General features: G+C 44.0%; 1 protein-coding gene across 1 annotated transcript in view; it reads right to left on the minus strand.

Annotated features, from left to right (window-relative positions):
* Nucleotides 1-16,471, minus strand: part of LOC311116800 (sarcoplasmic/endoplasmic reticulum calcium ATPase 1-like) — a 69,741-nt gene that overhangs the window by 33,882 nt on the left and 19,388 nt on the right. Inside the window, exons 4-5 of the mRNA XM_084191838.1 lie at nt 9,764-9,868; nt 7,185-7,323 (exon numbers count right to left, since the gene is read on the minus strand). Of these exons, the coding sequence (XP_084047964.1) occupies nt 7,185-7,323; nt 9,764-9,868 (244 nt within the window). The remainder of the gene's footprint in view (nt 1-7,184; nt 7,324-9,763; nt 9,869-16,471) is intronic.

Consider the following 16,471-nt stretch of genomic DNA (forward strand, 5'->3'; position numbering starts at 1 on the left):
ATCAGTATCAGATGGTGAATTACTTCTATTTGACAAAGTAATCTAACTCTCTGATTAGCCTTTTCTGTAGGCTACTATAGGAACTCCAAATCAACATAGCTGTAGCCTACATTCATTGACATCAGATAGTGTCCTCCTTATGCTATAATAACCTACTAATGCATATGGAACTTTGTATGGTACACCTCAATTCATGATGAACCCCATTAACCACCTTGGTCGTATTCCATAAAGGCTCGGCTTCCAAGCCGGTGAGGTGAAAGCCTGGTGGAGCCTACCCATAGAGTGATTACGCCCTCTTCTGGCGAGGAGACATTAGTGTAGGCTATCAATAGTAGCCTAGTCAAGGATGCATCAATGCAATATTGGCACACAACATTTTGTTACAGACCAACGGAACAAAAGTAAACCTTGAATTTGTAGGTTTAAAATATCCCTTTAGTGGCCAGGGTTGACCTATTTTGAGAAAATGCCATTGGTTGGTGGATATAAAGTCTAAGATCTTTGATAGGCTGATGAAGAATTTGTTCCAGGAAATAATCACTTGGTGAGGTTCACATTGGGCTAACGTATGCCATGTTATCTGATGGGACAAGCTACAATTTTAAGATCTGTCACGTAAATCAACGATTTTAATTGGCTGATACACATTGAGTCGGAGAAACTGTTTCCATTGAAATGGTTGCTTATGTTCGCAAGTATAGCCCAATGATCTTCTATAATACAAATCTTCAAATTAAGAAGTTTACAAGTCAGGAGCCCAAAATCTTCATAATAGAGATATGTTGCAACTGATGTTGAGCACACAATCAATATGCCATTCTGTAATGGTTTGAAGTTGCGTTCTGTACAAGATGTTCTCCAGAAAGGACCAATCCTGTCCTCAGACATCAGCCTAATTCACTGCTGTTCACTGAAACAAGGCCAGTAACAGAATGCACCAAGTTTGCTTTTCAAGGTGATTCCTTTTGAAAAGGCTCCATCTTGTCATTTTCCTTGTCTGGTAGTGCAGGAGGATCATTATTTGGCAGGGCAACCTGACTGTGATTAGCGATGTTCCATGACCTACAGGGTGTGGGAGCGTTATTTGGCTTCCCCTCCACCTCTATTAGGAAGTGAAGCACTGACCAAACCCAAGGTATTGATTAAGGACATTTCAGCACTTCATAAATCACATACACGAGTGCATAATGAGTAGGACTACGGCAAACCTCTAGTTTGATGATTTTTATATGACTCAGATTCCCCTATAATCATGCCATTTCCATGTGTGTTGCGCTTGGAGTTCTCATCTTCCTACATTATGACAAGTTCCCAATCTCTCACATTGTATCGACACTATTTCCCTCTTCCTCAACAACAACCAGAAAGAGAGATGGATAGATAAAGAAAAAGATAGATTGAGAGATGTGTATGTGTGGGAGCTGGGGGCAGTAGCTCCACAGGGGGCAGGCAAGGCAGAGGGCAGCAGCGAGAGGCTTTTGAAACTCCCACTCCCAGCATCCTCCTCACTTACTGTATGTAGTCCTATCGCCTCCAACTCACCCCTCGCGCTTCTCCATTCGCCTCCCACAGACGTTCTCTCCCTCTCTCTCTTTCCATCTCTCTCTCTCCCTCCATCCATCTCTCATCACTATCCATCTTTCTCTCCATCTCTCTATTAGGATTTGCCCAGACACCATCTAAATGCTAATACCAGGAGCTTTAGAACATATTCTATTTCAGACTAAGAATACTTACCTTACCATAATGCAGCCTACGCCATTACTGTATGAGAGCAAACTGTAAAAACTGTTAGGCCCTATACTCTGCATCAACATCTCAAATGGGTCTGGATGGAACCTTTGGAGATGAATCTAGTAAAGTGGGCTTAAAAGGGATAGTCCACCCAAATGTCCTTACCCTGTACGCAGTCTATGGAGAAGGTATGACAGAAATATATGCTTTGTTTTTGTTTACCTGGATACCCAATATGTAATTTTGTTATGTGGGTGAACTATCCCTTTAAAGCTAGAATACGCAGTTGAAACAATAACAAACCAGGGGATGGGCCTGGAGAAATGTAACCACTCTCAAATGCATAGAAAGAGCTATGGATGCAATAACTGACCATCCATGATATCAAAATTATAGTTTTAACCATGTGTTGAGGCTATACAGTGTTTGTTTACATTTACTTTGTTTACAAACATTGTAGTAAAAATAAGTGTATATTTTGAGTTCTGATGGGGTACGGCAGATGAACTAAGCTCATGAGGCATTTATAAGTTATATTCTTCAAGTCAATGGATATATATAATTCAAGTCAAAAAATTGATGTAGCAACTAAGGATTCTAGCTTTAACTTTACTTTCACTCCTGTAACTAAGTATCGATCAGACCAAACCCTGGTAGATGTGATGGTCTTATTTAGAGTGTACAGACTGTTCCCATCTTTCAAAAAAACTGGGAAAGTTCCACAATCATAACTGTGGCCTAATGCTGGCACTTCGGACAATGTGAAACCAGCCAGGCAAGCAGGGGAGAGGAGGGTGAACAACATGCACAACAAAACAAAAAATAGGAAGAAATGTAACTGCAAGTAGTTTTTTTCGCACAAATTCTGAACAAGTTTTTAGCCAGGATCATTGTCTAGCTCAAGATACTGACACTTTTTGTGAGAGAAAATACATAACCCTGAGTGTTTACTAGTGTTTAAATGGGGCTTAGCAACCATATTATGTCAACGAGAGGAGAAACAGTGTTTTGATGTAGTGGAGGGGTGGGTAGATATCCCTCTGATCTTCCTCTGCTCAGGCAATACATACAGAACACTATGCCAAGCTGAAAGCCTCTCCATCCTGTATCTGGTATGGTAGGAAATTAGCTTTGACTTATGTCCTCTCACAGCCCACTGACTAACATATTTCATGTGTGTGTGAGTGCATGCGTGCGCATGAACAGTATGAGGGCCCTGCCCTCCACTCCACTCAGCAGCCAGTCAGCAGGGACTGGGTGGGAAAGACTAACTGAACTCCCTCATTAATCTACAGTATATAGAGCTGCTGACAGAGAGGAGTGATACTCTGACCAGCCGTCCACAGAGGAGACCCTGGTGCCAGGGACAGACGGGGTCACACCCCATTTCAACAGAAAATAGTTCCCTCTCCACTCCAGTTTAAAAAGATGCCAGATTGCCATGGAGATAATAAACAGTAATGGAGTAGCTAGATCTCAGAGACTGCAAATATCCCAATTTTGTTCCTTGTGTGTGTGTGTGTGTGTGTGTGTGTGTGTTGAACCTTCATATCCATGCATACTGACCAAATTATGAAGACAAGCATTGTAATGTAGAATTCTATAAAGTGTTGTTCTAGAGCAGTGGTCACCAACCGGTTGATCACCAAACATTTCTGTAGAAAAGACTTGCGCTCCTTTTTAAAACATTTGTGTTGCGCTGTTCCAAGTAGGTGCACTTGCTTCAGAAGCCCTGCACACCGGGTAAGCAAAGTGTTCAACCATTTGATTTGTCTGAAAATACCAACTCCACCTACCTGGTGGACCAGGAGATCAAATCACTGTGCCTACAGAGATTCCACGACACCGGCCACAGCAAAGATTGATACTAGCCTTCGTAAGATTTAATACATTTTAAAACCATGACCACAGAGAGACTGTCAAAGAATACAGCAAAGAGCTGCTGTTTTTATGAGTGAGTTCATGTTTAATTTCTTTTTTTAATTCAGCACTGTCAACAGTTGTAATTCAACACTATTACAAAATATAAAATGCCCTTCTCCCTACTTCTGCTTGCACTGCAGCTGCAAGGAATGTGTAGCCAAGTGTATCGATAGCCCTGCATTTGTATAATTATTATTAGTAGCACATATTTTAATAATATCAAGGAATATTTCACTTTCTCTGGTCATAGGAACAACATGTATTTGTGCATGGTGCGGTGCGTCTCGAGAGTCGCCATCAGGTGGAAGACGGTGTCACCTCTCTCTGGTCAGTCTCACCGGAGGAAAGGAAGGAGAGAGGAGGGACTGTGAGAAGCGGACCCTCTGCTGCTCTCTCTCCCTCCCCTGAGACTAATGCCTTGTTCAAAACAACAACTGGGAACTCAGAAATCTCAGATTTCAGTGCGTTCAAGACAACTGGGAACCCAGAGAAAACGAGATCTGAATAGTTTTGAACAGTCATCAATATCGGAATTCCAAGTCGGAAACTGGCATCTTTCTAGACTGCTAACTTTACGACCTGAAGATCACTGACGTCATGATTTGACCTCGTTTTTTTCAGAGTTCCCAGTTGTCTTGATAGCACCATGACCATCAGATGCAGGTACCATCAGTCCAGTAAAATAAAAAAGCAAATTATATGCTCAGATGTGCCTCACAAGTGCTACACCAATTAAAGCTTGTGTTTTGAAAAATAATATGGTCTGAGAAGAACAATTTTGGCAGGCCAGGCATATAGCCAATATGCTGTGATAATGTATTAGGCCTACTGCACAAACCTAATTCTTACAGAACTGTTTTTATTAGGTTAATGTTAAAAATAAAAAAAATCCTGAGTGGCGCAGCGGTCTAAGGCACTGCATCGCAGTGCTTGAGGCGTCACTACAGACCCAGGTTCAATCCCAGGCTGTGTCACAGCCGGCCGTGACCGGGAGACCCGGCTTGGCTGGCCGGGATTTCCTTGTCTCATCGCGCTCTAGCGACTCCTTGTGTCGGGCTGGGCGCCTGCGAAGTTGACTTCGGTGGCCAGCTGGACGGTGTTTCCTCCGACACATTGGTGCCGCTGGCTTCCGGGTTTAGCGAGCAGTGTGTCAAGAAGCAGTGCGGCTTGGTAGGGTCGTGTTTCGGAGGACGCATGGCTCTCGACCTTCGCCTCTCCCGAGACCGTAGGGGAGTTGCAGCGATGGGACAAGACTGTATCTACCAAATTGGATATCATGAAATTGTGGAGAAAAAGTACAAAAAATTAATAAAATAAATATTTTAAAAAACGTACATCTGCGCGGTAGATCTCGGCTTGCTTTTTGACTGTGAAAAATGACTTGACTCAGGCGACCACTGTTCTAATTCCAATAACAGACCATATCAATATTTTTGACTATAAAAAAAAATGCTAATTAGCTATCGCAACTAATTTTGATAGAGCATGTCACATATTGCCACTCCTATTCGCCATCTCTTCAATCTAAGCCTACAGGAACGTGTGTGCCCTCAGTACGCTTATAGGGAAGGGCACTCAACATGTACGGCACTAACGCAAATGACTGATGATTGGCTTAAAGAAATTGATAAGAAGATTGTGGGAGCTGTTTTATTAGACTTCAGTGCAGCTTTTGACATTATCGATCATAGTCTGCTGCTGAAAAAACATGTGTTATGGCTTTACATCTTCTGCCATATCGTGGATCGAGAGTTACCCAGAACAAAGAGGGTCTTCTTTAATGGAAGCCTCAATAACGTAAACGAGCTAGAGTTTGGCATACCTCAAGGTAGCCGTCTTGGACCCTTACTTTTAAAATGTTTTACTACTGGCCTAGTATTGAGTAAAGCCTGTGTGTCTATGTATGTTGATGACTCAACACTTCGAGCTGCAGTCAGTTCTAAAATAGGTGGCAAGTAATAAGCTAGTCCTAAATATATAAAAAACTAAAAGCATTGTTATTTTGCTAAAACCTAAACCTCATCTAAATACTGTAATGAATAATGTGGCAATTGAGCAAGTTGAGGAGACTAAACTGCTTAGTGTAACCCTTGAGTGTAAACTGACATGGTCAAAACATATTGATGCAATGGTAGTTAAGATGGGGAGAGGTCTGTCCGTGATAAAGCGCTGCTCTGATTTCCCAATTAACAAAAAAGTCCTACAGGTCTTAGTTTTATCACAACTGGACTACTGCCCAGTTATATGGTCAAGTGCAACAAAGAAGAACATAGGCAAATTACAGTTGGCCCAGAACAGAGCAGCACAGCTGGCCCTTCTAAATTGTAATGTAATTGTGGATTTTATATTGTATATTTGTAACAGAGTAATAATGTAATAATATCTTGTATGATGTATAGTTTTATTTATGATGTAGGCTGTTGTGTTTTGATGTGATGTAATTGTTTTAACCCTGTTTGGATCCCAGGAAGAGTAACTAATGGGGATCCTAATAAATACTAAATGTGGGCCTGTTATAGCTAATCCCGGTCGACAGTTGACAAACAAACAGACACACACACACACCTGAACAAAGAGAGTCTGTTTCCTACGGCACTGGAGTAAGTAATTTACACCTCCACCTCTCTCCTCTTTTCTCTCTCTCCCTCCTTCTCCACCAGATAAACATGCGACGATGGAGAGAAGGAAAAAAGAAACAGTCTCGCCTGTGAAATCCTCAGTCTGTCAATGGTTGAAGTCGTTTCATTCTCAAAACCATGCTACCTGACAATAACACTGAATTCATTCTAGCTAGCAAGCACATTACCCATTCAGAGCACACGATCCCTTTCTCCTGTCTTCTGTTGTGAGGTGCGCAGTGCAGTGATTATGAATGAAAGCTGTGATCCCAGTCTCACTCCCTCCATCCTAACCCTTTCCATCCCTCCTTCTGAAGACATCACTCTGCTGCTGCTTCTGAGAGATCATTAGCGAGGCAAAGCCAAGGTTTACACAAACAAACACTAATCACTTTGATGATGAGACCATGTCCGCACTGTGTGTGTGTCATACACAGATGTTCTGGAACCAGTGACAACAAGACTACTTTTAGACAGAGGGCAGAGTGTGAGTGAAGGAGTGAGTGAGTGAGTGAATGTATAGCTGACAAATACCCAGCAGCAGTGACCAGGTGGTAAAACTGAGAGCATGGAAAAGCCAAGGGAAACTCTGTGGAAATTTAAATAGGCCCCTAAATACAGGGACAACCGCAGCCACTTTGCAGTATAACGTGCACACACACACACACACACACACAAACACACACACAGCTGTGGTCCTGGCTGGCACCTGAGGGCCCAGAGGAAAGGCTCTTATGTAACTTAGTTGAGCAATGTTTCCAGCACTGGAAATTGGACATGGGGCCTTACACATGAGTGTGTGTGTGTGCGCGTGTGTATATGTTGGGTAAGGGCAAGCATGCATGGTGAGGGGGAACACAGAGAAAGACTGACACTGAAAATACCTGTTTTTCCCCCTCTACTCACCGGCAATCTCCACAACGTCCCCAGGCACTATTTCCCGGGCCTTGACCCTCTGGACTGCCTTGCGGTTCATGCGGTACACCTTGGCTATCTCTGGCTCGTACTCCTTGAGAGCCTCGATGGCGTTCTCCGCATTCCTCTCCTGGACCACAAAGAAAGAAAGTGTGAGAGAGAGCGAGCGAGCGACAAAGAGAAACAGAGAGAGACAGAGTGGCAGGTTCAGTACCAACACAGAGGCCAAAAGGTCAATGCTTTACTGCAGCCCCATTTTGTACCACGGTGCAGTGTTTGCATATTTCTGTCGACTTGGAATGAAGTCCTAAATTGGAATGAACACTAGAAAGGCAGTGTCTACAAACTAAATATCCAACCCATAGACTGATCTTACCCAGTGCTCTCTCTCAGTCTCTCTCTCTCATACAGCTACAAATTGTTCCTCAAAACCCCCGTTTAACATGTCTTAACACTCATCTACCAATCCCTCAAGGGCCAAAGTGCTCTATTCAGGGACCTATTCTGATTAGGCTGCTTTTCAAAGTTCTTCAATTTACACTGAACTGTCTGTCTCCAGATCTACAGACTGAAATGAACAAAGACATTTTTACATTTTAGTCATTTGACAGATGTTCTTATCCAGAGCGACTTACAGTTAGTGCATTCATCTTAAGATAGCTGGGTTGGACAACCACATACAGTAAAAAAAAAAATATCTCATCAATCTACACACAATACCCCATAATGAAAAAGCAAAACCAGGTTTTTAAAAAACTGAAATATGACATTTACGTAAGTATTCAGACCCTTTACTCAGTCCTTTGTTGAAGCACCTTTGGCAGCGATTACAGCCTCAAATCTTCTTGGGTATGACGCTACAAGCTTGGCACACCTGTACTTGGGGAGTTTCTCCCATTCTTCTCTGCAGATCCTCTCAAGCTCTGTCAGGTTGGATGGGGAGCGTCGCTGCACAGCTATTTTCAGGTCTCTCCAGAGATGTTCGATCGGGTTCAAGTCCGGGCTTTGGCTGGGCCATTCAAGGACATTCAGAGACTTGTCCCGAAGCCACTCCTGCGTTGTCTTGGCTGTGTGCTTAGGGTTGTTGTCTTGTTGGAAGGTGAACCTTCGCCCCCAGTCTGAGGTCCTGAGCAGGTTTTCATCAAGGATCTCTCTGTACTTTGCTCCATTCATCTTTCCCCTTGATCCTGACTAGTCTCCCAGTCCCTGCTGCTGGAAAACATCCCCACAGCATGATGCTGCCACCACCATGCTTCACCGTAGGGATGGTACCTGGCTTCTTCCAGACATGACGCTTGGCATTCAGTCCAAAGAGTTCAATCTTGGTTTCATCAGACCAGAGAATCTTGTTGCTCATGGTCTGAGAGTCCTTTAGGTGCCTTTTGGCAAACTCCAAGCGGGCTGTCATGTGCCTTTTACTGAGGAGTGGCTTCCGTCTGGCCACTCTACTATAAAGGCCTGATTGGCGGAGTGCTGCAGAGATAGTTGTCCTTCTGGAAGGTTCTCCCATATCCACAGAGGAACGCTGGAGCTCTGTCAGAGTGACCATCGGGTTCTTGGTCACCTCCCTGAGGTGAGGAGGGGTTTATTTAAGATACTCTTTGAAGAGGTAGGGTTTCAGGTACTTTCGGAAGATGGGCAGGGACTCTGCTGTCCTAGCTTCAGGGGGAAGCTGGTTCCACCATTGGGGTACCAGGACAGAGAAGAGCTTGGACTGGGCTGAGCGGGAGCTGCCCTCCCGTAGGGGTGGGAGGGCCAAGTGACCAGAGGTGGTAGACAGCATGTCATCACTCTCGGACTAAAAGGCCTTCAGAAATGGCATTCACATCATAAATGGCTTATTTTACTGGCGCCTCTAGAAGCAGATATGTACATTGTCATGCATATATATGGTTGGGCCGATACCAGTATCGCAATATTTTTTAATATACTCTTTGATCCTTTAAAAACCTGCTGTATGTAAAATATTGTGTGCTATAGCTTTGAAAATAAATACATGTGACTCTGGATGACAACATAATGAAGTTTGTTTCCAACATTGTGGCTGTTTTCCTAAAGAAGTTAAACCCGCCTTGTGTTTTGCTTCCTTGCCACGACACTAACGAGTATCACAATACTGGTATCGTCTCTGCCCTAATACATGGCCTACGGGGCTATTTAAAAGCTTTCTAAGAGCATGGCATTGGCTGTGGTTTGAACTTGGGTTCCATGGTTTCCATGTTTCGACTGATAAGGCTCTCCTCTCCTACAATAAAGTACATCAATAAAGCCCTGCTGACACATATGATGATCGAAAGCCAAACAGAGGTTATGTTTTCCGTATAGGATAAAGGACACTTTATATAATGACCTCCTCACCCTAAGTGACACACCATTAAATATTGTATCTCAGCACCATCTCATCTGGTACCTGCTCCAGGCAAATACCAGCTGGGTAGGAGTAATACTGTACACACACAGGTGAGCAAAGGATACACAAATATAATTTGTCTGAAAATGCACACACACACACACACACACACTGTGACATCAGGTGAACACCCACACACAATAAGAAGAGGGGGTCTCACCTGCCAGACTCCGATCACAGCGTTAGCGATGAGGATGAGCAGGATAACGATGGGCTCCACGAAGGCTGTGATGGTCTCCTCCCCTTCCTCAAACAGAGCCAGCACCTGGAACAGACAGAGAGAGAGAAATATGTGAGTCTCCTCTCCAGATAAACAAAGAGAGAGAGCGAGGGGAGAGTAGCCTCAATATGAGCCTCCTGGACAGAGAGAGGGGAGAGTAGCCTCAATATGAGCCTCCTGGACAGAGAGAGGGGAGAGTAGCCTCAATATGAGCCTCCTGGACAGAGAGAGAGGGGAGAGTAGCCTCAATATGAGCCTCCTGGACAGAGAGAGAGGGGAGAGTAGCCTCAATATGAGCCTCCTGGACAGAGAGAGAGGGAAGAGTAGCCTCAATATGAGCCTCCTGGACAGAGAGAGAGGGGAGAGTAGCCTCAATATGAGCCTCCTGGACAGAGAGAGAGGGGAGAGTAGCCTCAATATGAGCCTCCTGGACAGAGAGAGAGGGGAGAGTAGCCTCAATATGAGCCTCCTGGACAGAGAGAGAGGGGAGAGTAGCCTCAATATGAGCCTCCTGGACAGAGAGAGAGGGGAGAGTAGCCTCAATATGTGTCTCCTGGACAGAGAGAGAGGGGAGAGTAGCCTCAATATGTGTCTCCTGGACAGAGAGAGGGGAGAGTAGCCTCAATGTGTCTCCTGGACAGAGAGAGGGGAGAGTAGCCTCAATATGAGCCTCCTGGACAGAGAGAGAGGGGAGAGTAGCCTCAATATGAGCCTCCTGGACAGAGAGAGAGGGGAGAGTAGCCTCAATATGAGCCTCCTGGACAGAGAGAGAGGGGAGAGTAGCCTCAATATGAGCCTCCTGGCTCCAGAGGACCATTACCATTATCAGAATGTACAGCCATTCAAATCACCTTTGACCCTAGTTCTGACCTAATATTTGTCTGTATTTGTCTGAAATTTGTGAACATCACACTTTGTTGATGCAGCTTATAAAAACATTAAACGCTTAGTCTTATAGCTCTATAAAAACAGTTTGTAAAAATCACTAATTATCAACAGCAAGCATTCTTTGTAGAGGGTGTAGTCTCCTTGTAGCTTGGTCCTGTCTCCACCTCTAGTGAGTGGTAGTACGTACAGTATATACAGTGGGGAGAACAAGTATTTGATACACTGCCGATTTTGCAGGTTTTCCTACTTACAAAGCATGCAGAGGTCTGTCATTTTTATCATAGGTACACTTCAACTGTGAGAGACGGAATCTAAAACAAAAATCCAGAAAATCACATTGTATGATTTTTAAGTAATTAATTTGCATTTTATTGCATGACATAAGTATATGATCACCTTCCAACCAGTAAGAATTCCAGCTCTCACAGACCTGTTAGTTTTTCTTTAAGAAGCCCTCCTGTTCTCCACTCATTACCTGTATTAACTGCACCTGTTTGAACTCGTTACCTGTATAAAAGACACCTGTCCACACACTCAATCAAACAGACTCCAACCTCTCCACAATGGCCAATACCAGAGAGCTGTGTAAGGACATCAGGGATACAATTGTAGACCTGCACAAGGCTGGGATGGGCTACAGGACAATAGGCAAGCAGCTTGGTGAGAAGGCAACAACTGTTGGCACAATTATTAGAAAATGGAAGAAGTTCAAGATGACGGTCAATCACCCTCGGTCTGGGGCTCCATGAAAGATCTCACCTCGTGGGGCATCAATAATCATGAGGAAGGTGAGGGATCAGCCCAGAACTACACGGCAGGACCTGGTCAATGACCTGAAGAGAGCTGGGACCACAGTCTCAAAGAAAACCATTAGTAACACACTATGCCATCATGGATTAAAATCCTGCAGCGCACGCAAGGTCCCCCTGCTCAAGCCAGCGCATGTCCAGGCCCGTCTGAAGTTTGCCAATGACCATCTGGATGATCCAGAGGAGGAATGGGAGAAGGTCATGTGGTCTGATGAGACAAAAATAGAGCGTTTTGGTCTAAACTCCACTCGCCGTGTTTGGAGGAAGAAGAAGGATGAGTACAACCCCAAGAACACCATCCCAACCGTGAAGCATGGGAGGTGGAAACATCATTCTTTGGGGATGCTTTTCTGCAAAGGGGACAGGACGACTGCACCGTATTGAGGGGAGGATTGATGGGGCCATGTATCGCGAGATCTTGGCCAACAACCTCCTTCCCTCAGTAAGAGCATTGAAGATGGGTCGTGGCTGGGTCTTCCAGCATGGAGGGAGCTGAAAGTCCGTATTGCCCAGCGACAGCCCCGAAACCTGAAGGATCTGGAGAAGGTCTGTATGGAGGAGTGGGCCAAAATCCCTGCTGCAGTGTGTGCAAACCTGGTCAAGACCTACAGGAAACGTATGATCTCTGTAATTGCAAACAAAGGTTTCTATACAAATTATTAAGTTCTGCTTTTCGGATGTATCAAATACTTATGTCATGCAATAAAATGCAAATTAATTACTTAAAAATCATACAATGTGATTTTCTGGATTTTTGTTTTAGATTCCGTCTCTCACAGTTGAAGTGTACCTATTATAACAATTACAGACCTCTACATGCTTTGTAAGTAGGAAAACCTGCAAAATCGGCAGGGTATCAAATACTTGTTCTCCCCACTGTAGGTGCTAAGATCACTGGCGCTCAACTGACTCCCTGTTCTATTCCCAGCCCAACAGTTACAATGGACAAACTGTTGCCATTGGAGATTGTGTGTGACAGGGCCTAGTTGCCCATTCCTCTAGTAAATACAGGTGCTCTGTGGTAACTAAAGGCCCTTCCGACCCAAAATGGCAACAGGGAAATGGATGACCTGTAAAGGCAGGAAGGGGTAGCATTTCTGCATGAAGAGCAGCAGTTGCAAAAATACTGAGGGCAACATTCTCCACTAGGGTTGGGTTGCATCCAAAATGGCACCCTATTCTATATATAATGCACTACTTTTAACCAAGGCCCATATGGCATTGGTTAAAAGTAGTGCACTACGCAGGAATAGGGTGCCATTTTGGACACAGCCTTCAACACCACTTCAGTGAGGCACCTGTATAACAGTTAGCTAGCTATTCATGTTGTCCTTTTATTTCTGTAGGTTAGTTGTGGACTACATTAAAAGCAAGGACCTTGTGTAAGTGGGAGAGATGGTGCACACAATGTCACCACTGAGAGAAAGGAGAGAGAGAGAGAGAGACGCATCGAGATGCATCGTTGCCGATAATACAGAACTTAACCATATCCCAGTAAAAGTCCTCCCCTCCACAGTGAGGAGGAACGAGCGGAACGGGGCACGGCAGATCAGTGGCTCAAGCCCCGGTCGATAACTCATCATTCACGGCCCGCAAATATCCCCATTCACTCCGCTCTGCTGCTCTGTGTAGAGAACATTGATGGAGGGCAACAGCTTCTGATCCGTCCTTTCATTCAGCCTAGCTAGCCAGCTGAGATGCACACATGTTTCCGTGGCAATTCTGACACTTAGCGAGTGTTTTTAGTTTCAGCAGACAAGAGTTCGAGAGAGAAGCATGATGAGAAGGCTGAGGTTTACACAGGGTTTAAGGACTTAGTGCAGGAGTCCATTTCAACTTTTCACTGGGGCTTTTTCACAAACCTAAACTTATTATACATTAAGCGGCAAGATACCAACTCTTACACACTTAAACTCTCCACCTAAGATTGTTACAGTAAAAAGCAAAATCCTTCACACCCCCCCCCCCCCCCCAATTTTTTTTTACAAATAGTACAGACAGATGGCTTATTTTGACTGAATGGCCACAGAGTTACAACTTTACGTTACAACCAAACACAGCGTCAACGAATGGAAGAAAAAACACAATGCCAAAGACGGTTTACCAAGACGTGTAGGAGAACAAGACAAGAATGAGCCCAATTTAACCCAATTCAAAGGCCACTTTACTTTTTCACTCCCTTCCTGCACAACCCAAAACCTTAACCTACACTCCCTCTCTCACATAATGCCATGGAAAAAGAAATAAAGGAAAGCCAACCTTTTCTCTTTCCTCAGAATCAAATGGAGGAAGTGTATAAATGTTGACTGTTGGTTTAATGGGTGAGCCTTTGTAACCTTTAAAATACACTGAGTGTACAAAACATAAAGAACATGCTCTTTCCATGACATAGACTGACCAGGTGACACCTCTGATCCCTTATTGATGTCACTTGTTAAATCCACTTCAAAATCAGTGTAGATGAAGGGGGGGAGACAGGTTAAAAATGATTTTTAATCCATTGAGACATGGATTGGGGTCCCGTGTGGCTCAGTTGGTAGAGCATGGCGCTTGCAATGCCAGGGTTGTGGGTTTGATTCCAAAGGGGGACCAGTACGAAAATGTATGCACTCAGAACTGTAAATCGCTCTGGATAAGAGCGTCTGCTTAATGACAAAAATGTAAATTGAATAGGCAAGACAAAATATTGAATTGCCTTTGACCGAGATATGGTAGTAGGTGCCAGGCGCATCGGTTTGAGTGTGTCAAAAACTGCAACGCTGCTGGGTTCTTCACGCGCAACATGTTCCCATGTGTATCAAGAATGGTCAAACACCCAAACGACATCCAGCTAACATGACAACTGTGGGAAGCATTGGAGTCAACACAGGCCAGCATCCCTGTGGAATGCTTTCAACACCTTGTAGAGTCCATGCACAGACGAAGATTGAGGCTGTTCTGAGGGCAAAAGGGGGTGCAACGCAATATTTGGAAGGTGTTCCTAATGTTTTGTACACTCAGTGTATATGTTTTGGTGTTTTAACACTTTATTTGGACAGTAATGAAATGAGGTGGGGAGACAGGCAAGCGGGAGAAGGGTGGATGCAGAGATTGAACCCTGGTCTCCGGTGGGGAGTTTAAGTGAAATGTTCCGGGAAGTGTTAACACTACACCGCAGCTCTGCACAGGCGTTTGCTACCTTTGAACCTGTGGTGATTGGCTTGGTATGGCCCTGTCTATACTCTCCATCCTTATACATGGATAATAGTGCTCAAATTGTCTCAACAACAATATCAGTAAAACAATTATAAAGTTAAAGAGTCAAAAGTTGCCTTCTCAGTATTTGATGTGACAAAATAACAGTAAGCATTGTGTCCAGTGTAACAGCTATTGAGGCTACAATAGTAAACTTGAGCACTCTCTCTCTTCTGCTACTTCTCTCCATAGTAATGTACAGTAAATGATTATCATATCGGAGGCAGCTTCAAAAACATCACAGCAACACTTTCTCCTCTGTTCTGCTCCTGTCGCCTGGTTACGAGGCTCTTTATTCTCATGTCATGCAAAGAGTCAGGGCAGGTCAATACCTCCATTAACATCATATTCAAATAGGCACACAAATGAGTCCCACATTGAGGTTTGGCCCTTATAGGTTAGGTTAGCCTCTCCATCAGATACTTCCGTAGGTCACTTTCTCCACCTGCACCAGCAGGCACTGCACTGGGAGCTCACATGTTGCTGTTCTCGAGAGGCCCAGCAAAGTGCTACTGTCCTTTCCAACAACACAGTTGCAATGACTGACTGATATGATTGATCCATAAGGAATCCATCAGCATCAAGTCTCAAAGGATGTTTGTGAGGTTCAAACAGGGTGCTCTACAGCAGATGTGAAGTCTCAAAATCAGGGGGAAATTCTGGTACACTCAGAAAGCGGAGTAGTGAACCCAGCCTAGTCGGCCCAGCTCTGCTTGGTATATAGGAAAGCTGTGGGAGGTGTAGAGAAACCAGCCTAGGCAGCTCAGAGTCTGCTTGAAAAAAACCTCATCTACAAAACATAAACTTTTCAGGAAATTGAAAAGAACTGCCACATTTTACCATTAATGAACATACAGTTTCGAAACTTAAGAAGCTATTTTGAACACATTTTCGTGGTCCTAGAGTCATGAAATGTTCAGTACATTGAGGAAAGTTACTGCTTTCAATACATGTAAGACAACGAAAATGTGCAAAACTTACAAGGTTTTCAAACAGTGACGATAGTAAAGCTGTGGGAGGTGTAGTGAAACCCACCTAGGTAGCTCAAAGTCTGCTTGGTATTTAGTAAAGCTTTGGGAGCTGTAAATCAGTGGAACGAAACAGGGGCTCTGTTCCACTGTAAACGACACATTTCAATTACAAGTAGGGGCAGCCCAATTTACATGAGGAAAAACTAACTCTGCAGACACACAGGCAGCCCAATCCACCCCTGCCTGGAATCACAGCCTCCCACTTAAAAACACCAGGCAGCAGTATCAACACACAGGCAATTAGTGTAGATACTGTATCATATACATTTTAATACTTATTTTCCTACTTCTTCCCAGAATTGCTCAGTAATTCCATCCCGTGGCACTAGGGACTGCAACAGTAATAGATGGAAATAAAATAATTATGCAGGCAGGGTTCCCTTCGCTGTGCCACTCACCCCACCCCTCTCTACCCTACCATCTGGCCCAAAAACAGGGTCACTATTTAAAGTGGAACTGACAGCATTTTAGCAACATGAAATCTTATTAAAATCCGTTCATATACACCCCCGGGAAGAATGACACTTTTTAAAACATTTTCTGACAAGCAAGCACTTAGATGAGGTCATTTTCACGTTTTCATAAATTCTTAGAATGTTTGGGAATTACATATAGTAACGCATTTATGGGAAAATCTATAGCAATATAGAGTGGGAAAGAGGCTGAGCGTTTGGACAATTAATAGA

The sequence above is a fragment of the Coregonus lavaretus genome (assembly GCF_964263955.1).
Source record: "Coregonus lavaretus genome assembly, contig: HAP1_SCAFFOLD_650, whole genome shotgun sequence".
NCBI classification, from domain to species: domain Eukaryota; kingdom Metazoa; phylum Chordata; class Actinopteri; order Salmoniformes; family Salmonidae; genus Coregonus; species Coregonus lavaretus.